At 43.1% G+C, this 24,903-nt stretch overlaps 1 protein-coding gene across 1 annotated transcript in view; it reads right to left on the reverse strand.

The window, feature by feature from the left end:
- The window catches only part of DTX1 (deltex E3 ubiquitin ligase 1), a 63,828-nt gene extending 58,686 nt beyond the window's left edge, over positions 1-5,142 (reverse strand). The window contains exons 1-2 of the mRNA XM_074297204.1: positions 4,868-5,142; positions 3,096-4,273 (exon numbers count right to left, since the gene is read on the reverse strand). Coding sequence (XP_074153305.1) covers positions 3,096-3,354 — 259 coding nt within the window. The 5' untranslated portion in view covers positions 3,355-4,273; positions 4,868-5,142. The remainder of the gene's footprint in view (positions 1-3,095; positions 4,274-4,867) is intronic.
- Between the last annotated feature and the right edge of the window lie 19,761 nt (positions 5,143-24,903).

The following is a 24,903-nucleotide window of genomic DNA, read 5'->3' on the forward strand; positions in this document are numbered from 1 at the left end:
ATGCCCTCCCTATTGGGTCAGTTAGGTGGTGCAGTGGAAAGAGTGCCAAGCCTGGAGTCGGGAATACCTGCGTTCAAATATAGCCTCACACATTTACTGGCTGTGTAATTCTAGGCAAATCACACTTTACCCTCTTTGCCTCAGTTTACTCATCTGTAAAATGAGCTGGAGAAGGAAATTGTGAGCCATTCCATTGCCAAAAAACCCCCAGATGGAATCAAGAAGAGTCAGAAATGACTGAAAAACAACAATAACCTAGAGTCAAAGGTTCTACGTGTTTCCTCCCTGCTATGTAAAATAGAACATCTGTTGACCTGGCCTAACACCATTCTCTCTTCCACCATTCTACAAAACAACATAACCCTACTCCAACCAACACTTGAGCCATATTTCCTTTCTCTGTGCTGCCCCTCCCAAATTTTGGGGTTCCATGCTGGATAGCAGAACCCACATATTTTTCAGTCCATCCTCATAAACCTCTGGTTAAAGCAGAAGGGACCACAGAGACCTTCTATCCTGAAATGCTCATTTTTACAGAGGAGGAAACTGAGGCCAGAAGGAGTTAAATGGTTTACCATGAAATAGTATAGACAGAGAACAATTGAGTCTGAGCCAGGTCACTCCCCTCATGTGGCTGCCTCCATCCCCCAAATATGTTTTTTGAGCCCGATTATGTGAAAGGAGCTGAATTTGGCAACAAAAAACTCAGGGTCCTTTTCTTAGAGATGCTGCTCTCTGTGTGATTTTGGATTAGTAACTTCTCTAACCCTCATCTTTAACCCAAGAAGGCCATATTAGATCCAAGGGGGTTGAACCTAGGGTCACAGAATTTAAAAGAAACTATTTGAAAGCCATAGTTCATTCTAATAGTAACCCTCAGTTTTTCATTATATACATTCAACAATATGATTCTCAGAAGGGATCCATAGGTTTCCCCAGGCTTGGCACACTATCCACTGCACCACCTGAGTGACCCGATAGGAAGGGCATAAAATGCCAAAGGGATCCAGGATAGGTACAAAAAGGTAAAGGATGATTGGCACCGAGTTTCTAACATCCCCTCTGAGCTCCAAATCTCCAGTTCTCCATATCTCTTGGGCTGCAGGGCTCAGCCCGACATACGTCAATACTCTGACTGGGAATTCCACTTCTGGTCTTTGTTAAGCATTTGGAGTCTAGCACCTCTATTCTGTCTGTCTCTTTTCCCTCTGGTTCCACCCTCCCCCACAATCCCATTTACAGTCCAGGGAGCCCCAGACTCAATATCCCCAGAGTGGAGTACACTAGAATCCCAGAGGGTCACTCTCCTCCCGGGAAAGCTGCAGAAAATAGGGATGGCAGGCACCAGGGGGAGAAGGAGAAAGACAGAGAACAGGTTGGATATCTGCCCAGTCCTAAAACTGCTTTTCACCATTTTCTGCCCCGTGGAGACGCACTCTAGTCTGACAATCCTGGGCAGTCTCAAGGTTGGCGACTGGTTGTAATCCTCTCTTTGGGAGTGGTCTGCTACCTCTACTCTGATCCAGAGCCAGAATGGCTCCCAGGTTCTGCCCCACAAAAAATAAAGTATAAACTAGAAACCCTCAAGTATTGATAATATTTACTTTTCATTTTAAATATTGATATTTAAACATCAAGTACTGATAATATTTCCTGAAAATTAATAACTAAGTATCAAGTATTGATAATATTAAGTACTACATTTGTCTAACAATCTGCAAAGGTTTAAATGTTACACAAGTAAATATGAAAGGTAAAAATTAATGGTTTATAAAGAATCTTTAGAATAGAATATTGGTCTTAGATTCAAAAGGACATGAGTTCATGTACAAACTAGAAAAATGTACAACCCTCAAGTACTGATAAGATTTAATTTTCATTTAACATTTAATTTTAAATATTGATATTTAAGTATCAAGTATTGATAATATTTTAGCACTGGCCTTGGAGTCAAAAGGACATGGTTCAAATGTGTCCTCAGATATGTAATACTTAATATCTATGTGATACTGGGCAAGTGACCTAGCCTTGACTCACAAAAAAGCTCCCTCCCCTCAAAAAAAAAACCCCAAACAAACCAGAAACAGCATCCACTTGTGTAGGTTAATTATAATGCTACTGTATGGGAAGGATTTCAGGTATTTAGATTTCCATTTTACAGATTGGAAAACTGAGACCAGATATAACTTGCCTAAGATCACCTGCCAGTAAAGGGGAGAGGCAGAATAGCAGGGGGGAGGAAGATTCTTGAACTTGTAGTCAGGAAATGTGAGTCTGAATGGCAGTCTGTCACTTACTACCTCAGACAAATAATTTCTGGCCTCAGTTTCCCAATCTGTGAAATGAAAGAATTGGACTCAGTGACCTCTAAGTTCCTTTGTAGCTCTAGATTGATGACATTAGGGGCAAGAGGGCTCCTATTCAATCCTACAACTCAGTTGGCTCTCATGTATTAATAATAGCAATTTAATCATATTAAGGGTAATCACTCATTTCTACAATACCTTAAACTTTACAAAGCATTTATCGGTGTTAGCTCATAATCAAATGAGAATCAACTCCTTCTAACACCCTTTTGTTGTAGATGTTATTATTAGCCACTTTTTGTCCTTTTACAGAAGAGGAAATTGAGTCTGAGAGGGTTTAAGTGAATTTCCCAGAATCACTCAGCTGGCGATCCACCATACCATCTACATAACTGCCCCTTGGCCAGCTTCAGACAGGAGAGACCTAAGACTGGCAATTCTAGCTTACTGAACTCCTCTTTTTGGACGTTTCTGGGATTAGGTTCTGTAGACCCACTATCTAATCTAAGCCTGCCCCTGACACTGAGCTCTGACCACAGGGGTGACAGTGGAGGTCAGCTTCCCCTTCAGAGGGCAGTGGAAGGTGGGACGGAAGGAGAGCATGATATGATATAAAGAGAAAGCACCTGGGATCTCAGCCAGTGACTCTGGGCTTGAATCTGAACTACCTGTTGGACATGGGGCAGGTTTCTTGACCTTTGATCTTCTGTACAAAAAAAGAACAAAAGTCCCAGAATTCAATGGGAAATTGATGATCCTATTGCTGGGCTCCCCAGGAGGAAAGCTTACCTGTGTCCTGGCGAAACTGGTGCATGGACTGCAGGTCGATGATGTAGGGCACCAGCTGGGCGTCCACCTGTCCGAGGACCACGCTGCCCCTGGCGTCCTCCTTGAGCACATTCTCGATGTGGTGGCACACGGTGGCCGTGTAGGGACGCCAGCGGCTGTATTCGTTCAGCCATTCCCATACTACCACCCTGGCCAGGTTTTGGGGTGGGAAACCCAGACCATTGATGGAGATCAGTGCCCCGGGGCCTGGCCTGGCCATGGTGCAACCACACCTGAGGGTCCCCGGGAGAGGGGGAGTGGAGGGCTGAGAAAGTCCAATGGTCCCTTCTCCTTCCTCTCACAGGAGAAGGGGTCAGGAAGCAAACGAGGCCTCCCTGACCCCAGCTAAACCACCTTCTGCTGAGGTAGCCTGCAGCAGCTGACGTCCATGAGTCGGTGAATGGTCCAGTTCAGGCCTCCACAGGCCTGATGCTACAAGAGGGGCCAGAAGCCGGCCCCCTCGATCTGGCTTTCCCGCCTCCACCTGGAGGGGCCGGGTCCCGGACTCCTGGGTCCCGCGATCCCGGAAGGCACCAATCTCGGGCAAAATCCCGGCAAGGGAGGGTGGGGTCACGCCCCTGCGATCCTGGCTGGCCCCTTCCTCCTTCCTCCTCTTCTTTCTCCCTCTCGGGCGGCCTCTCTTCACATCAGTGGACTAAGCCTCAACCTCCCCCGGCCATCAGCCCCGGCGGGCCCAGGGCCTGGAAGGCACCACGTCTGCGTCCCTCCCGGTGCCAGCTTCAGCCATCGCCCGGAGCAGCAGCAGCGGCGGCGGCAGCGCGGCCCTGTCGCCGCCTCTGTCTGCCTAGGGGAGGCGGATCACCCGGTTGCGGGGCCGCCCCCCCGACGGCCCTGTCCCAGGCCTGGCTCCCCGCTCATGCTGCAGGGGGTGTCCCCGCCCCCCTCCCCAAAAGAGGGGAGGGTCAGGAAGCCGCCTGCTCTGCCGGACTTGGTCAAGGAGCCGCAGAATGGACCCTCCGCTGCCTCCCCCCCTCGCCGGCCCCACCCAGTGACCTCCCTAGATGAGGAGGCTCTTGAGGTCACCGAAGGCGGTGCCTTGGCCTCCCCCACCTGGCCCAGCCGGGTCCCGACAGCACAGAGGAGCGGCGGCGATCCCTCAGCCCACTTGCGATGGAGACCTGCGGGGGAGACAAGAAAGGGAGAGGGCTCTTTAAGAGCGCGTCTCTCCCGACCCTCTTCCCCAGAGAGACAGCGGCAGAGAACAATGGGGAGCCCCAGGGGAGGGTGCCCGCAGGAGAGGGCGCTTAACAACAGCTGGGCGGGGGGGGGGGAGCACCTGGAGGCTGGTGCTCCAGCCGGGGCGGGAGGGGGGGAACCTGACGCTGGCCAATGGGCCGGAGGGCTTCCCGGCTCCCTCCCCACCAAGCCCCCGCCGCAGCCCAGGGGTCTCCGAGCCCCGCAGCTGGACCTCCTGGCCGTCTGGAGGAGGGCTGACGGGGGGGGGGGCTGGGGGAGAGAGCGCCCTGAGGAGAACGCGCTGCGTGCCGGGTCCCGGGGGATTGGGGAGCCGCTGCCTCCAGGCGCAGACGTAGTCTGTTGCTTTGGTGGGGGGCGCCCCCCTCCCCCTCCCAGACAGGGTGGGTTCCGTTCCCTTCCCCGGTGTGGCGAGCAAGGGCTGGGCATGGGGCGGGAGCTGAGGGCGAAGTGTCGGCCGGGCAGCCGCTCTCCCTCGCGGCTCCCTTGTTCCCTTCCCCGCGGAGCGCTCTCCTTACCGCCAGATCTCCCCGCTCTCGTCCTCCCCGCTCTTGGCCGCGGCCGCTCTTCTCCTCCCTTCCCTCTCTTTCCTCCTCCTCCTCCTCCTCCTAGCTCCGGCTCTAGCTCTCCCTGTCTCAGCTTCCTCCACCGCTGGCTGAGGCAGCGGCCCCCAGGGTGGGAGCCCGGGGTCGGGGAGGGGGCGCCGATCCCTCTGCCAGACCCGCACCCGAGAGCGCTTCTCCCAGGACCGACTGACACCCGGATCCTCCCGCTGGAAGGCAACGGCGGCTGCTCCGGGCAGGGGAGGGGATGGGCGGAGGGAGGGGAGGGGAGGGGGCCGCGGAGGAGGAGAAAGGGGAGGAGACAGCGCACACCCCTTGTCCTGGCGAACCCCGGCTCCTCAGGCCAGGCCTGGAGTGGGAAGGACCATCCCCCACCCCCCAACCTGGTTTTCACTGTCGATACGGAGACGTGGTCCCCGAGGGGCTGCTGGGGCGGGGAGAGCTGCAGCCCCCCTGCTGAGGAGGCATTAAAGCCCTGGAAGGGCACCATCACTCTTGCCCAGCCCCTGTGGCTCAGAGGGTCTAGGAGATGCCTCCCCGCCTTGTTTGTCTCCAAGGTAACTGGAAGGGGCCTCTCCACCACCCTTCCCTCCCAGGGGCCAGCTGCTGGGGAAAGGAAGTCAGGAGTCCTAATTCCCAGTCAGAGGAGGAACGGAATCTCCCGGCTTTAGGTGGGATGGCGTGGGGGCTGGATTATATCTGCTCTGTCTGTTGTGCAGGATGGGAGCTGCCAAGGCACTCTTGGCATCCCCCAATCCACTCCCATTCTACAAAGACTTGTCCCTTCCCCTGCTGGTCAGGCGCTGGCTGGGTGCCTCAAGAAAGCAAGAGCGGAGGGGGAAATAACACAGGCCAGCTGGGAAAATGACGGGACCACCTTGAGCCTTGTGTTTATTCTAGGCAGAAGGAGCCATGCAACTGACCGGCGAGGCGGGAGGTCGGGGGACTTCCCAGTGTGTTCCCCAGAGTATAGGATTGCAAAAATCCGAGCCCTCCCTTCCCCGATGCCCAGGAGGCCTCCCAGCCACTAGGACTTAGGGAAAGGGGGTTGGGGACTGGTTCTGACATTAATGTAGGAACAAAGAAGCTGGGGCCACTTTTGGCCCGACCTCATCTACCAAACCAGTCCTTCCTGATCATGAAATGGCTTTAACCCATTGGATTGTGGTGGAGAGGGCTCCACTGCTAATCAGAAATTCCAAATCCCGCCAGCAGCAGCTAGGTTTTCCAGTGCTTTGAGCTTGTAGCGAAGAAGACTTGACTTTAAATGCAGCCTCAGACACTAGCTGCGTGATCTTGGGCAAGATATTTTCATCTCTGACTCAGTTCTCTCCACTATAAAACAGGCATCATGACATCTGACTTGAAGGGCTGTTGGAATGCATGTAGCCCAATGCTTGGCACATAGTAAGTGGGGAGGAATACCATAGAGGTAAATAGAGCATTTATTCTTTACTATATGTCAGGCATAACACAAGAAGTACAAATAGAAGCAAACGAAATGGTCCCTGCCTTCCAGAAGTTTACTTCTAATAAAGGAAAAACATAAAAAAAAAAAATTCTTGAAGGGAAAATCAGTGCCACAGAATGGGAGGAGATGAACAAGGGAGTAAAGGTGCAGTTTCCCTGCAGGGAAGAGCTCCCTCTCGGTGCTTATTGATCCATGAGGGATGTCTAAGGTTGTAGGGGAAGGAGATGAGGATGACGCTGAGATTGGTGAGGCACAGTGCACAGAGGGGTTTACTGTTCCATAGGTACAAAGTGCAGAGAGAGTCTTACAAGTTGATACATACAAAGTTGTATAGTGCAGAGAGGGTCTTGCAAGTCTATACTACAAAGTTGTATGGTGCAGAGAGTCTTACAAGTCGATACATACAAAGCTGGTATACTGCAGAGAGGGTCTTACAAGTCAATACAAAGTTGTATAGTGCAGAGAGGGTCTTACAAGCTGATAAATACAAAGTTGTATAGTGCAGAGAGGGTCTTACAAGTCGATACAAATTTGTATAGTGCAGAGGGGGGTCTTCCAAGTCTATAATACAAAGTTGTATAGTGCAGAGAGAGTCTTACAAGTCGATACAAAGTTGTATAATGCAGAGAGAGTCTTACAAGTCTATAATACAAATTTGTATAGTGCAGAGAGAGTCTTACAAGTCGATACAAAGTTGTATAATGCAGAGAGAGTCTTACAAGTCTATAATACAAAGTTGTATAATGCAGAGAGAGTCTTACAAGTCTATAATACAAAGTTGTATAGTGCAGAGAGGGTCTTACAAGTCTATACTACAAAGTTGTATGGTGCAGAGAGTCTTACAAGTCAATACATACAAAGCTGGTATAGTGCAGAGAGGGTCTTCCAAGTCTATAATACAAAGTTGTATAGTGCAGAGAGAGTCTTACAAGTCGATACAAAGTTGTATAATGCAGAGAGAGTCTTCCAAGTCTATAATACAAAGTTGTATAGTGCAGAGAGAGTCTTACAAGTCGATACAAAGTTGTATAATGCAGAGAGAGTCTTACAAGTCTATAATACAAAGTTGTATAGTGAAGAGAGAGTCTTACAAGTCGATACAAAGTTGTATAATGCAGAGAGAGTCTTACAAGTCTATAATACAAATTTGTATAGTGCAGAGAGAGTCTTACAAGTCGATACAAAGTTGTATAATGCAGAGAGAGTCTTACAAGTCTATAATACAAAGTTGTATAATGCAGAGAGAGTCTTACAAGTCTATAATACAAAGTTGTATAGTGCAGAGAGGGTCTTACAAGTCTATACTACAAAGTTGTATGGTGCAGAGAGTCTTACAAGTCAATACATACAAAGCTGGTATAGTGCAGAGAGGGTCTTCCAAGTCTATAATACAAAGTTGTATAGTGCAGAGAGAGTCTTACAAGTCGATACAAAGTTGTATAATGCAGAGAGAGTCTTACAAGTCTATAATACAAAGTTGTATAGTGAAGAGAGGGTCTTACAAGTCAATACAAAGCTGATATAGTGCAGAGAGGGTCTTATAATTCCATAGGTACAAAGTGCAGAGAGGGTCTTCTTACAAGTCGATACATACAAAGCTGGTATAGTGCAGAGAGGGTCTTACAATTCCATAGATACAAAGCTAATATAGTGTAGAGAGGGTCTTACAAGTCGATCCATATAAAGTTAGTATAGTGCACAGAGGGTCTTACAAATCAATACATGCAAAGCTGGTATAGTGCAGAGAGGGCCTTATAAGTCGATACATACAAGCTTCCAAGTCCATAGATACAAAGCTGATATATTACAGAGAGAGTCTTATTGGCACACTGTAATGGTAGGGACTCCATACAGAGCATTTATTCTTTACCACGTGTCAGGCACAGCACCAGGAGCACAAATATATGTTACATACAAAACTAGCACTTCAGGAAAGGACTCCTTTATGCAGTCTTCCAGCTGAGGTGCTGCCCAAGGGGTTCCAAAAGGCAGATGTGTGACAAAGGAGAACAACCCAGGCAAAGAAGGAGAGTCTGAGCAAAGATTCCAAGATGGGAATGTCCTATTCAGGGAAGAGCAAGAAGGCCAGTCTGGCAGGAATACAGAGTTTTGTCAGGACCATTCCTCCTCAGCCTCATCTGTTAAAATAAGAGGTTGGAAGCTTTGAATCCTTCCCATACACACAACTCATTAAAGTTTTGAGATGTAGAGCTGGAAGGGATTTTTTCAGAAAACATCTGGTCTAACCTCCTTGTTTTACAGATGAGAGTCATGTCCTGAAAGTTGAAAGGTCACACTTTTAAAGTAGCAGGACAGGAATTCCAACCATCATCTGCAGTCTAGCACAAGTAATCTTTCCATGGCACCTTTCAATTCCCCTGGTAGAAAATAAGCTCACTGAGGGCAGGTCCAGTTTTTGTTTTTGTCTTCCTGTTGGCCAACATTTTTTTCTTAACCGTACCTGTGCTTTCCAAGGAGAAAAATTCTTCCCCCTGTGCTGACTTGCAGCTGCTCTGCAGTTTAATAATCTTAGAGTTGGCTAGGGCAATGAGAGATGAAGTCGTTTGCTTGGAGCCCCATAGTGAATGTGTATTAGGGGTGGGATTTGAAGCTCCAGGCCTTCCTAGCTACATAGCCTGCTCTTGCCTCCCAACTTTTCCATGCTGTTTCCTCTGCCTTGGACTCAGCAGGCATTTAATCAATGATCATTGAATTGAGCTGATAGTTCTTTTTTTTTTTTTTTTTTTTGCTGTGAGGATCTCATGGACCTGCCTACTTTTCCATCTGTTTTAGGCTGAAAGTTCTCAGGGACCCGGATACCCGGCTCCCTTTTCATCCCTGAGTAAATTGTAATTAAATGCTCTAGAAACCCCCTTTCTCTCCACACTGCTCAGATCACAGAAAAGTTACCCCTAATGTGCAAAGCCCTGTCCTAGGTACCATGAGGGTAGATGACTAAAGATGTGGCAAAAAGGTTGAATTATACGAAATCTTGGGATCTTTTCAGGATTAAATCCTCTGAAGGAAAGGCCTACGAGCCTGGGAACATACCATAGGATTCTATGGTTTCTGAGGCTTCAGTAAGAATGTATTGTCCCAATTTGACTTTTTTTTTCTCAAACCCAGAGCTTAAAAGACTCAAACAGGCCTTTAAAACCCCCCTTCTTTCCTCCCCTACTTGGTACTTAGCCCTGGTCACACTGACCATGCCCTTGTAAAGGCCTTGTGACTGAGAAAAATGACCTCAAATGTATAGGGACTTGAAGGAGGTTATTTCCCATGTGATTGGGAGAAGGAATAGAGAGCTAATAAATCTGCTTCTGATTTCCCTGAGAAGTCAGTGGAAGTCACCTGGCTCTGGCAGAAGGCTAGGCCAGTGAGAGATGGCATCTTGCTGCCTTTGACCACAGCTCCTGCCCCAGTTAGACACTAAGTGCCTGAACCTTGGGGAGGCTGGGAGCCTCAAGCACTCCAAAGGATACTGAAATATAGGAATCCCAGGGGCTTTAGTAAGTAAAATGACAGAGCCTTAGAGGGACCTTAGAACAGGGAATGTCAGATCAGGGAGGGACCTTAGAACAGAACTGGGAAGGGTCTTAGAAATCATTTCATCTAGCATGAATTTTACAGAGGAGAAAGTTACTACCCAGCCTTAACTGACACTCCCAGAGTCACAGAGGTAGTTACAAACACAGCTGAAACTTAGCTCACATGCTGTTCTACCAGACGTTTTACCCGTATTATCTCAGTTCTCACAAGTGCCATAGGGATTATTAACCCCATTTTACAAAAGGAAACTTTCGCTTGGAGCTGAGATCACTCATTGAAGAAGGCAAGACTCGAATCCATGTGTCTCCAGACTTTATAACATTCTTCCCCATTATTCTGCCAAACTGTCTCTTACTTAATCCCTTTAACTCCAACCCTTCCCAAAAGACCCCACTCAAATTCTGCCTAAAAGTCAGAGGCAGGATTTGAATCCAAAACTAGGTTCTTTCTGCTATAGTACAGCTGTTCTGAAGGGCTTTCTTGGATGTTCCTTCTGAAGGGCATAGACTGTCTCACTTTTGTCTTTCTGTTCCTAGCCCTTAGCACAGTGCCAGTAAATCAACCAATCAACAAGCATTTATTAAATTTCCAAGCATGCAGTAAGTATTTAATAAATGCTTAATGATTGACTTAATGATAGGGCCCCAGAGTGACCAATATCCCTAGAAGCAGGAGTCAGCCTTCACCACCATAAACAAAAAGTGAATAAAGCTCCTCTCTCTCTATAAAATGTGAAAACCTAATTAATATTTGAAACTTTTCCTTTATTGCTGGTTGAATAGAGTGCCCTCGTGTGTTTTTACATTGTAATATCACTTTAGATCTTCCAAAGGGCTGTGAGTTTCAGGATAAATACCATTTCCAATGGCAATGCTTTCCTTCCTGCTGCTTTCTAAAGCTATTGGGGAAACTGAGGCCTGGGGGCGAGGCAGGGAGGTATCATTCATGGATCAACTCTTGATCATGAGCGAGATCCTTGTCCTGAGTAACAAGACCATCTCTCTTCTCCTTAGAATCTAGGGCTTAGACTTTTTCCATTCACTGTCCCTTTTCTCCTGAGAAATGTTTTTTTGCTACCCTGGGTATAATAGGTATATAAAACAAATCAAAAATTTACTGATAATAAATCATTATTTCAAGATCGCCACATTCAGTTACATGACTCCAGATGGGATTGTGATCCACAGTTTAAGAAGCTTTGATACAGTTCAATACCTTCATTTTGCAAATGGGTTATAGACAATTACTTATTCAATTATTTCTCTAGCATCCAATTCTTTCTGACCATATTTAGGATGTTTTTTGGCAGAGGTACTGGAGTGGTCTCCCATTTCCTTCTCTAAATAATTTTACAAATGAGGAAACTGAGGCAAACAGGGTGAAACAATTTGACCAGGATTACACAGCTAGTAAGTATCTAAGATCAAATATGAACTCAGATGTCTTCCTGATTCCAATCACAGCCCTCTATCCACTGCTGTTGTCCTGTTGTCCTGAGGAACTCCTGGTGAGGAGACTTCCTCTACCAAACAGTCATTCAATCTGCAAGCATTTACTAATTAATTTCTGTCTTGGAGAAGCCTTCCTCCAAGATCCCAGTCTTCTGACTGGTGACTCACTTATCGAAACCATTATTTTGGAAAGGGCTCTAGCCATGCTTTAGCTGCTTAGAAGACACTCTCTGATCAGACTTCTGCCAACTTCCCCACCTCCTATTCATGTACCCTCTTTTCAATCCTTTTCCGGATTCTCATCTTATGTTGTATTTCCCCCTCACAATGTAGGCTCTTATAGGGAATAAGGACTGCCTTGCTTACTGGAATTTATGTTCTTAGCATTTACTTTAATAAATCTGAGAGTATTCTGCTTCTCTCTCTCTCTCTCTCTCTCTCTCTCTCTCTCTCTCTCTCTCTCTCTCTCTCTCTCTCTCTCTCTCTCTCTCTCTCTCTCTCTCTCCCCCTCTCTGTTTGTGTGTCTGTCTGTCTGTCTCTGTCTTTCTGTCTCTTTCTCTGTCTCTCTCCCTTTCCCTTAATTTCTCTTTTTTTCTGTCTCTTTCTCCCCTCTCTTTTTGTTTCTTTGTTTCTTTCTCTCTCTCTTTATTTCTGTATGCCTCTTTCTTTCCCCTCCTTTTCCCTTCCCTGTCCTCCCCTTCTCTTCCATCTCTTTCCCTTCTCTTCCATCTCTTTCCCTTCCTTCCCCTTCCCCTTTTCTTCTTCCTCCTCCTTATTCCCTCTTCTTCCTTCTTCTTCTTCCTCCTCCTTCTCCTCCTCCTCCTCCTCTTTCTTCTTCTTCTTCTTCTTCTTCTTCTTCTTCTTCTTCTTCTTCTTCTTCTTCTTCTTCTTCTTCTTCTTCTTCTTCTTCTTCTTCTTCTTCTTTTCTTCTTCTTCTTCTTTTCTCCTTCTTTTCTTCTTCTTCTTCTTCTTCTTCTTCTTCTTTTCTTCTTCTTCTTCTTCTTCTTCTTCTTCTTCTTCTTCTTCTTCTTCTTCTTCTTCTTCTTCTTCTTCTTCTTCTTTTTCTTCTTCTTCTTCCTTTCTCTTCCTTTGTTTCTGTTTCTCTGTCTTTCTCTGTCTGCCTGTCTCTCCTCCTACTTGCTAGACATTGTGCCATGTACTGAGCATACAAAGGCTGAAATGGCCCCCAGGCAGCTTCTTCTCTTTTGAAGAAGGCCACATGCCTATGTCTATGCAGAATGGGCACAAGGTACATTTAACTGGCCACCTGCTTTACACTTTCCAATCTTAGAGAGGTACCTGAGGGCATAAGTGACTTTCACAGAGTCACAAGCCTCTGGGTGTCAGATGTAGGACTTGACCCCAGATCATTTGACTTTGGCCACTCTATCCATGACTCCATGTTGCCGTTTAGCAAACATTTGTTGATTAACTGAATAAATTATTTGTGTTTGTGAAATTTGAGGGCCTCTAAGAGGGCAACTGGAGAGTATTTCTTGGAGGAAGGAGCATTTCAGTTGGGCTTTAAAGGCTGGCTAAAATTCAACAGGGAAGAAGGGGCAGGGAAGGCATTCCAGGCATAGGGACCTGCTTGAGCTATGTATGTAGAGGAAGGAAAGCACAAAACACATTGAGAAGGGCAGAGTGTAGTCTACTTTGGCTGGCACATAGGGTATTATAGCTGGGGCTGTAAAATTTCAGAGGGCCTTGAAGGTCCAGCAGAGGGATGGAAATCTGGCTCTTTGTATAATGAAGGCCTTTCTACTATCCATTAGTCAATCAGTGGATCAGCATTTATTAAGGACCTACTATGTGCCAGGCACTGTGCTCAATGTTGGAGGCATACACATCAAAAAACACAGTTCCTGATCTCAAAGAACCTTTAGTCCAATGGGCTGGTTGAGAAGGGGAAAGATTAGAGGGAGAAGAGAAAGAAGCTGGTGCAATAGTCCGGGCAGATGGGAATGAGAGGGCCCAGGATGATGGCAGAGGGGACTTCCAGACAGGGCTGGGTAGACTTATCCTGGGGGCAGTAACTGACCAGAGGGGAAAGGCAGAGATAAACCAAGGCTGCAAGGAGAGGGAATGAGGTGAATCAGTGCTGTAGGAACAGAACTAGGGAAAGCAGGAGGAGGAGCAGGCGGACAAATGATTGTTTTTGAACCCAAAATGAGCTGTTTGTTAGAATTATTCTCTTGGAATCTTCTACTTTTCAAGTGACTGGGAAGGAGGAGGTGGTAGGGAAAGACTGGGGGGGGGGGAATGAGGGGGGAGAGGGAACAGGAGGAGGAAGAGATTTTTAAAAGTTCTTTTTTGGTCCTCACTATGCATTGCAGGATTCTGGGAAAACTGGGTTGGGGAAAACGGGGAACCCAGGCAACCTCCTTCTCTGGGATGGTCCTGCTTTCGCCCACTCCAAGGAAAATGCCAGTTCTCAGCTGGGAGCTGGAGAATCAAAGGGAACCAAAGACATGGTTCCCTCTGGTGGCCATTCTTTGTTTTGCTGTGGTTGTTTTAGTAAATGGTGGGCAGAGGTTATAGAACTTTAGAGCCGGGACAGGCCTTAGGATATGGACTGGGAGGGGGTCTTAGAACAGGGAATGTCAAAGCTGGGGGAGGGCCTTAAAATAGGGGACATCAGAGATGGGAGGAGGCTCAGAACTGGGAATGTCAGGACTAGGAGGGGCCTTAGAACAGGGGATGTCAAGCTGGGAGAGGCCTTAGAACAAGGAATGTCAGATGTGGGAGGAATTTTGGAACATGGATTGTCAGGGGTGAAAAGAGTCTTAGAACAGGAGATATCAGGGCTAAAAAGAGCCTTGGAGATTATCTAGATCAATCCTCTTGTTTAATAGATGAGAAAACAAAGGCAGAGGGAGGAAAAATAACTTATTAGCCAGGTAGTGCCAGAACTGGGTCTTTTGACTTAATTTAGCTTTCTTTGTTCCTTCAGACAAATCCGGTCCTCTTATTTTACAGAAAAAGAAAACTAGTCCCCAGAAAGAGGGAGATTACTTGCCTGAAATTGGCCAGCTACTAAGACTAATATTCCCATCTCAGCTTTCTGGGAATTTGCCTACTGTGTAAAGCAAGGAATTCTGTGAAATCTGGAGGCCTCCTTGCCTATTAAAGCAGAACCTGTCAGTAGAGTTTCCTTATATTCTAACCTATCTCATTGAACAGAGTATCTGAGAGCTCCAGCCTAAGTCAGTTCTGACAACAGATGTGTGTGTGCGCACGCATGCGTGTGTGTGTGTGTGTGTGTATGTAGGAAGTGGGGAAGTAGTTTCTTTCAAGCCTTAATTCCCCTCCTACACCTATTTCAACATTTTTTCCTCTTTTAAAATTCTTAGAATGATTCCCCCCCCCCCCCCCGCCCCAGACCTTGTAGCCTAGGCTGAGAACATCAGGAAAACCATCTGCCTTACCTGTGGCACCAGGAGGGAATGGAGATGGTGTCAGGAGAAAGAGAACCCTGCCTGTGAGGTTTCCCAGGCAGCTGGCCATGGGGCAGTCCTCAGATGCAGAAGCCATATCCTTATTCCAGAAAATGAAAGAAAATGTGTTGGGATTTTCCTCAGCCCTACAGCGAGGAGGCTTTTTCTGTTTTGTCCCTGGGTTCTAGACTTCCTTCTTTTTTCACAGTTATAGGATAGGTGGAATTTCTGCCAGTGTTTGCTCCTTGAAAGTATTCTTTCAAGGAGCTTCTCATTGGTGGTTTGTAGGCTTAGGAAAAGGTACCATCCCTCAGTGATATCACTGATGTCCTCAACAACCAAGCAATATGCTAAGTTTGGGGGTTATATTGCTGACAAGATGGAATGCACTGAACCATGAATGCTCTCTGCTCTGAACTTCCTCTTGAGCATCCTTTTAGATGCTCAAAATCTTACCATGTAATTCAAACCCAGTTCCTTTGATGCTGGAGGAGCTCTCCCCTCGGGGATCTCTGGGTTCAGTTGGTGTCTTCTTTAACAACATAAACAATAACTCAATGATAACAAACACTATGATGATGACTTGTCAGTCACGTTCCTTCTCTTCATGACCTCCATGGAGCATTCCAGGTTCTCGTCCATTAGATTTTCTTGGCAAGGATACGGACTTATTTGCCATTTCCTTTTCTTGAGGATCAGCTTTTGTCAGAACTCTCCACTATGGTCTCTCTGTCTTGGTTAATCCTGCATGGCATAGTTCAGAGTTTCAATGAGCTATACAAGCCCCCCTGCCAGGACAAGGCAGTGATCCAGGAGGAGAAAGCGATGATGACTATTGTTACTGTTCAGTCATTTCAGACTCTCTGCGACCCCATTTTGGGTTTCCTTGGCAGAAATACTGAAGTGATTTACTATTTTCTTCTCAAGCTCATTTTACAGATGAGGAACTGTGGCAAACGGGGTTAAGTGACTTACCCAGGGTCACAAACTAGTGAGTGCCTGAGAGTGTATTTGAATTCATGAAGATGAGTCTTCCTGATTCTAAGTCCAGTGCTCTGTGCCATCTCGCTGCCCTTCAAAGTCCAAGGGATGAGGACTACACAATGACAAAATGACAGAATGATGACAGCTCAGTGACAATGATGTCTCAGAACGATGAAGATCATCACCATCATGATGACATTGTAATACAAGGATGATAAAAATGCCAGTGACAATGATGCCACACGGTAATGGCAGCAACCTGTCACCTTTACATAGCACTTCCTGTCCTAATTTATTTCACTTGATTTCATTAATGTTCTTTCAGTCCCCAAAGATAGTTTATATGCCTTTGTACATATTTCATATTTACTTATTTGTGTAGGGGATATTTTCCCTTTGTGATCTTGGACAAGTCATTTTTCTCTGGACTCAATTTCTTGTCAAAGGAGGGGATTAAACTAGGTGACTTCTGAGGTTCTGTTACAGTTCTAAGTTCTGCACAATATTTTATTTTTCTCCTTTCCTCTTATAAAAGCATTATTTTATTATTATTTTTTGCTGAGGCAATTGGGGTTAAGTGACTTGTCCAGAGTCACACAGCTAGGCAGTATTAAGTGTCTGAGGTCAAATTTGAATTCAGGTCCTCCTGACTTCAGGGCTGGTGCTCTATCCACTGAACCATCTAGCTGCCCCGTCCATCTAGTTACAAGGAATGAATCACAATGATAAGTGGCTAAAGGATATGAATAGTCTGTTTTCAAAGAAAGAAATATGTTCTAAGTCATTAATAATTAAAGATATACAAACTAAAACAACATTGAGACATTATCAAATACCCATCAGATTAATAGAAAATGAAAATGACAAATGCTTGGGGGGATACTGGAGCTACTGAACGGGTTTAACCATCCTGGTGAAAAATTTGGAGCTATGCTCAGAGAGCTTAAAACTGTACTTACCCTTTGACCACTTGATGACCACTACAAGATCTGTAACCCAAAGAGATCAAAGTAAAAGAACTCAGCTGTCCAAAAATATAGCATCTCTTTTTGCAGTAGCAAAGCATTGGAAATTGAGGAAATGTTGTTCTATTGGGGAATGACTGAACAAATTATGATATATAACTGTGATATTCCATTATTACTTGTTCTAAGAAGTGATGAAGGGGATGGTTTCAGAAAAACCTGCAAAAACTTTTATAAACTTATCTGAACTAGGAGAGCAATGAAGACAGTAATAGCAATATTGTAAAGATAAGTAACTGTGAAAGACTTAGCAACTCTGATCAGGAAAATGATCCATAACAGTTTCAAAGGACTCACGATGAAAAATGTTATCCACCTCCAGATATAGAACTGCCAGACTCAGAGTGCATTTTGAGACACATTTTTTCTTTATTTTTCTTACTTTTCCCTTTCTTTTCTTTTTTTTAAGAACATGGTTAATGTAGAAATATGTTTTTTTTAATGACATCGTGTATAACGGGTCTATTTCTTGCCTCCTCAATTGTTGGGGAGGGGTGAAGAAATGAAGAGAATTTGGAAAACAAAAATTTAAATTAGAAAAAAATTTAAAAACATTTGGAGAGTTTGTGAAAAGGTCTTTGAACTTAGAATTATAAGACCACAATTTAAATCTAACTACTGCCATTTATTCTTCTATTCCAATATAAGTTCCTGGAGGAAAGGGACTATTTTTACCTATTTCTAGCTCTTAGTACCATCCCTGACATGGACAAGACACTGAATGTCTCTGGGCTGTAGTTTTTTTTCTTCCTTTGTAGAAAGAAGAGATAGGTCTAGATCAGTGGGGGATCCTGGTGAGCCTCACATTCACAATATTGTATTACATTTTTATTTATTTTGTTAAGCACATTCCAATTAGTGTTTAATCTGGTTAGGGATGTGAGTGTGATACCTCTGGACTAAAAGATCCATTCCAACTATTAATCTTTGATTCTATGATCTAAGCCACAAAATCTTAGAAACACTAGAATCTGAGAATTGGAAGGGACCTCATAGGCCAGCCAGTCCAATTCATGTCAAATCTCTGTTATGAAGTACTCGACAAATGATCATTTATCTTCTGCTTGAAGACATCCAAGGAAGAGGAATCTACCACCTCTTAATCCATTCCATGTTGTGAGAGAATGTCTGGCTTAATTTTTGTTTAAAGTGAATTTCTGAGAGAATATAACTGACTCCATTTTATTTTGTATTCTCCATTCTGTTGTATATGACCCATGTACAAATTTTAGCACTACCGATAATAGCCGGTTTTCTTCAATCTTTCTTTGCTCCTTTAATTAGTATTATAATTTAAGCCCCAGAGTCTAGTGTTATAAGAGTCTCTCCTCTTTCAAATGTCTTTTGACTCTTCAAGATCTTGGATCTCTTTTGACCTAGCAGTGGATTCATGTACTTATGGCTTCAAACTTTGAGAGAGAAGATGGCTGATACTAACCCCTTCAGTCTGCAGAAGGGAAAATAAGATTCTGGGAAGAGATCATCCTGAGAAGAACTAGCAGTCTTCATTATCTCACTATCCCAGCATGCTATGCTAGAGATTTTGGGGGGATTCCCTCTTGGGTGAGATCTAGGACTTTCTCTCTCTTGGCTGAAATAAATTATTGTGTTTCAACAGGGAAGCTCCTTCCCTCTGCATTGTCTGATATATATCCTCCTGTGTATTCTTTCTCTGATTTCTGTTTTGCCATTGACTTGGATAAATGGGTTTCTTTGCTACTTGCTATGTGAGTTTGGGGCAGCAAGATGGTGTGTTGAATAGAATGCCATGCCTTGAGTCAAGAAAACTCATCTTCCTCAGTTCAAATCCTGGTAGCTATATAACTCTGAGCAAAGTCACTTACCCCCATTTACCTCAGTTTCTTCAGTCAAACGAGCTGGAGAAGAAAATGGCAAACTACTCCACTATTTTTGCCAAGAAAACCCTAAATGGAGTCACAAAGAGGGAGACATGACTGAAAAATGACACAACCACCACCACCACCATGATATGTATTCATCACGGAAGTGATACTTGATAGAAAGGAATCAAGTCTCTTATATGAAGCTTATGTCTTCCTTTCTTGAATAATGAACAGCCATCACAGATTTAGTTTGACACTGAAAACCACACCCCAGATTAAAAATATTAAAGGAGACAGAGAGATATAATTCTTGCCTAGTACCCCCTCTCTCTGAGGAAATCCAAATAGTTAACATTCTGGCTCCAAGCTCCTGTTTTCTCCTTCTGATAGGGAATAAAATCTCTCTTCGAGAAAAGTGGTTTGAAGGATAGTACAGGATAGAGATGTCTATTCTGCCTCCGAACCATACAAAAACACCGTCATGTTATATATGGAGGACAGCCTTGCTATAGTACAAGAAAGACTTGATTGCTAGAAATGAAAGGTTTCAGTCTCTGGGATATCTCCTTCATTTAGTCTGTCAAGTACTTTTGATTTAATGAAATAAGCTATACTAAAGGATATCTCCCTTATCTATCTCTTATAGTTAATGATAAACATTCTCTTTAACAAGGATCCTTTATTCTTTATATAATGAGCAGCCATATTTTTTCTTTGATTCATGTAATATATAAATCAACTAGCTAAACCGTGAAAGACACATATTGTCATCACCTGTGGGTGGAATGTGTGTAAAATCTGTTCTCTGATTCATTCTGGATTCTTTGGCATTGGATAGTCAAACTGATGCCTAAAGTCATGCAATGGTTTGAGCTATAAAATGAGGGAGGTGAACTAGGAAACTCCAAATTATTTTCTAACTTTAGAGCTATAACCTTATAGTTTGCCTCAGTAGCTCAAGGATCCATGATTCCTTGGGTGTAAATACTGGGCTACCCAATAAGATCATAAAATTCCCCATTCCTTAGTAGACAGTGTCATGAAGTTGTCATGGTCAACTCCACTTTCTCTCTACTTTCATTCTTTCCCCCCAACCACAAAACACTACATCAACTGAGGCTAATCTTATGTGGGGTAGCTTGGTAGTGCAGTGGTTAGAGTGTTATGCTTGGAATCTTCTTGACTCATCTTCTTGAGGTCAAATCCAGTCTCAGATACTTACTATGTGACTCTGGGCAAGTCACGTAGCCATGTTTGCCTCAGTTTCCTTGTTTGTAAAATGAAGTAAAGAAGGAAATGTCTGACCACTCCAGTATCTTTACCCAAAAAAACCTGGGATGGGGTCATAAGAGTCAGATACAAGTGAGCCACTGCAACCTTATGATGATGTGCCTGTATGGACCTAGTTAAATCTAATCTTTTGGATCAGAGATGTTCTATCATCAAGATTGTACTTGAACTCTAGTCTGCAGGAACTGCTAGTACTTGTCATTTGTTTCTATAGCCTTTTAGGTCCTTAGGGTCACCTCCATGCCATCAGAGGAAACTTTGGTTGAAATTATCCAATTATCAATAGTACCTAAGAACTTTTTTTTGGTGTGGAGAATCAGACCTAAGATTTCAACACTAAAGGGAACTTCTGAAAAGGAATTCTCTCCATTAACGTCAATTAACATCTGTTCCAAAGATTAAATGAGCCACCCAAAATCATAAAACCAGTGTTCAGCAGAGTCAGAAAGGTACCCAGGTCTTCTGACTCTAAGACTGGCTCTCTAGTTATTAATAAACATTTGCTGATTGGTCAAATGATAAGTACAGTAAAAAGTGAAAAAAAAATCAAAGTGTTTTGAGGTGTTTGAATGTTAAGGGAGTGACCGCCTCTTGGGAGGGTAGCTTCAAACATCATCAGACATCCCACAAATTTGAGCCAGTTGAAAAAAAGGCAAATCTGAACTAGTAAAAGATGTAATGATCACTCCAGTTCCTTCTGGCTCTAAATCTGTGACCCATTTTATTTTTTTATTAAAATTTTTTTATTTTCAAAACATATGCCTGGATAATTTTTCAACATGAATCCTTGCAAATCTTGGGTTCCAATTCCCCCCCTCTTTCCCCACCCCCTCCCCAGATGTCAAGTAATCCAATAAATGTTAAACATGGTAGAAATATATGTCGAATCCAACATATGCATACATATTTATACAATTATCTTGCTATGTAAGAACAATTAAATCAAACAGGAAAAATAAGATAGAAAACAAATGCAAGCAAGCAACAACAAAAAGAGTGAAAAATGCTATGTTGTGATCCACACTTGGTTCCCACAGGCCTCTCTGTGGTGTAGATGGCTCTCTCCATCACAAGATTATTGGAACTGGTCTGAATTGTCTCATGGCTGAAGAGAGCCTCATCCATCAGAATTGATCATCATATAACCTTGTTTTTGCTGTGTACAATGATCTCCTGGTTCTGCTCATTCTATGACCCATTTTATAGATGAGGAAATGGAGCTTCAGAGAGGTTTTGTGCCTTGCCTTATAATTGGGATTAGAAATTAAAGGAGAATGAAGACAACAGAGGGGTTCAAAATCATAGGGATGAGGGATGATGAGGAATAATGAAGGATTATAATAATGAAGGATGAGAAAGGATGAGGAATAATGGACTAGGGTTTTATTAATCATTGAAGAATATGTTCAGGTAGGTTAGCAGAATCTCTGTTCTCTCTTTCCATAAAAGCAGGAAATTTTGTGTGATGGGGTGACCTTTTGTCTTCACATTATGTATTGATCAAAATTGTTTATATTTACAATCTTAATATTTAAAAAAGCATGCTCCTGTCCTTCTTACTGCACTCATATGAGTTTTTCCAACCTGAACTCAAAAGACCACTCAATTGATAAATAAAATTAGAAGTGGAATTTTGAGGGAAAAGGTGAAATAATAAAATTAGCCACTGATTTTTAAAGAGAAAACCATATTGTTGACATAAAAAAAGAAACACTCAACAATGGAAGAAGAAAGGAAATTGATTTGTTCAATTATATGCTAACAAAACTTGTAACTTAGAGGAGAGATGGATACTTACAAAGTATAAACTTAATGACTCTGGATGCTTAAATAACCCTAATATCAGAAAAATAAATTGAATAAGTACTAAGTGAACTCCCAAAGGAAAAATAAATCCTTCACAAACATACTCAGAGTAGGGGGAGGAAAGAGTACCATAATCTTTTTATATCAGTAATTTAGCTTTTAATTTAATTTAATTAATAAATACACTTCATTTATATTTGAAACAATTTTTCTTCAATTGATTTTCCAGATTTTTTCCCCTAATTCCCACTCCCAACCCCCATTAAGAAAGGACATGTGAAGTTATGTGAAACATTTCTATAAAAGTCATGTTGTGAAAGAAAACATCTCCCACCCTAAAAAAAAAACTTAGAAAAATAAAATAAAAGAGAGGAGGGAGAGAGACAGAGACAGATAGAGAAAGACAGGGCCAGAGAGACAGTGAGAAAGAAACACACCACACACACACACACACACACACACACACACACACACACAGGAGAGAAACAGAGACAGAAATAGAGAGACAGAGAGACAGAGAATGACAGAGAGAGAGAGAGAGAGAGAGAGAGAGAGAGAGAGAGAGAGAGAGAGAGAGAGAGAGAGAGAGAGAGAGAGAGAGAGAGAGGGAGGGAGAGGGAGAGAGAGAGAGAGAGAGAGAGAGAGAGAGAGAGAGAGAGAGAGAGAGAGAGAGAGAGAGAGAGAGAGAATCTGTATTCAGACACAACCAGTTCTTTTCTGAATATAGATGGGATTTTTCATCATGAGTCCTTCAATATTCTGTGGATCATTGTACTTGAGAATAGCAATGCCATTTACAGAATATCATCCAAGAACATTGTTATTATTTTGTACACAGTATATTTCACTTTGCTTGTATTCATGGAGGACTTACCAGGTTTTTTTCCTGAGAGCATCCTGCTCATCATTTCCCATAAAACAGTAACATTCTATTATAATCACATACTACAATTTATTCAGCCATTCCCCAATAGATGGGCATCCCCTCAATTTTTGATTGTTTTTGCACTGAGAAGAGAACTGCTATAAATAAATTTGTACATATAGGTCATTTACCTTTTAAAAATCTCTTTGGGATTCAAGCCTAGTAGTGGTATTGTATGTGCATGAATTTATACTTTTTTGGCATAGATATCTTTTGATCATTTATCAATTGGGGTATGGCTCATTTTTTTATAAATTTGACTCAGTTCCCTCTGTGTTCGAGAAATAGGTCTTTTCAGAGAAATTTGCTTCAAAATTCTTTTTACAATTATTATTGCTAATTGTATTTCCCCCCATTTTTCTATTCTCTCTCTCCTTTTACCCTGTCCATCCTGAAAAGTGTTTCATTACTGACCACTTCCTCTTTTATCACTCTTCCCCTTCCCATATTCCATTCGATGGACACAATCTTAAAGTTCATAGTAGCAAAGCACTCACATAGCCAAAGCACTTCACAACTGTGACATCCTTTGTGTCCTTTGTGTTCTGGAAGGGTTTTTTATGAAGTTCATTCAAGGACACTGGTGTGTGATGTATCTGCTGGGCTTACTCTTTAGTGAGCAGCTATAGTCTCACAACGTCTGGACCCAGGATCACCTTGTGCTACTTTAAGCTTTCAGAAAGCATAGCAGCAACCTTTTGTCTCATATTAGCAGATGTGTCTCCAATGCATTTCACAAAGACTCCAAAAACGCTGACAATCTTCCTGGTTCAAAGATTGTTCACTCAGTGTCAGACTTCACCTTAACCTGAAATCTAGAACATTTCCCAAATATTAATCTCACTGGACTATAACCATGCAGTGGTTATTTGCCCAACAATCACTAAACACTTTTGAGGTTCAAGTTACCCTAAGTTAAAAAAAAGTTCTAACAGTCTTTTGTTGGTTTATGTTAAGCAAATGTCTGGGGAAAGTACCAGGCAATCTGGAGTGGGGTGTAGTTCATTGTTTCTATTGGCTTTTTCTTATTTCTCTTTCATACTAAAAGCTTCAAATCCTTTACAAAGTATAGAATGATTCCATCATACATGAAGATCTTTTCTCTTAACTATAATCAGTTGTCTTTCTCCTTGTTCCTTATGAACTGCAATTTTGCTAAACTCTAAATGAAACACACCTCTACAACTACAATATTTTAAAGTTTCCAATGCTTGTTACTTTGACCATCTAAAACTGGGACTTAGAGGTATTAAGAAATTTGCCCGTTTGCATTTAGCCAATAAGGGATGGAAATAAGATTTGAACCTAAGTTTCTTGTGGCTCCAAAACTAGCATTTTTTTTCACTCCACCACATTCTTATTTGTAGAATTAATCTCATTAATTTTCGGCGTTGTATATAGGGGACCCAGTCTTGCCTAATGTTATATCAGTTTGGAAGCTTTCAGTGAAAATAATCCTTTTCCCTATTGTGGATGGGAAATTCATTCTGCCACCTAAAATCCTAAAGAGATTCCTGGGTAATTGTGAGATTAATCCAGTTGTCCAGGGTCACACAGCTAGTATGTATAAGAGGCAGGACATTTATCTAAGTCTTCCCAACCTTCACCCATGCTACCTCTCTACAATGACAAAGAATAACATTAATTCATTTCCAATCTTTGTATTTGCTTTCAGTTTTTTATTATTACAGATAAAGCTGTCATGTATATTTTTTGTCCAGATGGTTTTTTAGTCCAAGTTTTATTAATATCCTGAGGGCATCAGTGAAAACGTTCGGTCAAAGGGTATGAGTCTGATATTTCCCTTGTGAAAATGGGCTGTTGCCTGTGAGAAGCATTACTGAAAGAATATGAGATTTAGAGCTGGGAGACTCAGTACTGCAGTCAGAGGCAGTGATTACAGGTCATTCAGCCTCTTTGACAATGGTTTTCTTATCCATAAGTGGATATGATAATGAGCATAATATTTCATGATGAAAGTATTTTACCAAATGCAGTAGATATTGAACTCATGTTCTTCCCTGGACTTGGTCCTTTCTGGTAGAGAATGGGTTATTATCACATTGAGGTCCTGAAAGCACAGGAAACACGTGGAATAGTTTTTGCCATTCAGAACCTTGGGAAAATCCTGTCATATAATTTTTCTTCAACATCATCTGGTTCTTCATGGCCATTTGGGATTTTCTTGGCAAAGATACTGCTGCCCTTT

The sequence above is a fragment of the Sminthopsis crassicaudata genome, chromosome 1 (assembly GCF_048593235.1).
Source record: "Sminthopsis crassicaudata isolate SCR6 chromosome 1, ASM4859323v1, whole genome shotgun sequence".
In the NCBI taxonomy this organism is placed as follows: Eukaryota; Metazoa; Chordata; class Mammalia; order Dasyuromorphia; family Dasyuridae; genus Sminthopsis; species Sminthopsis crassicaudata.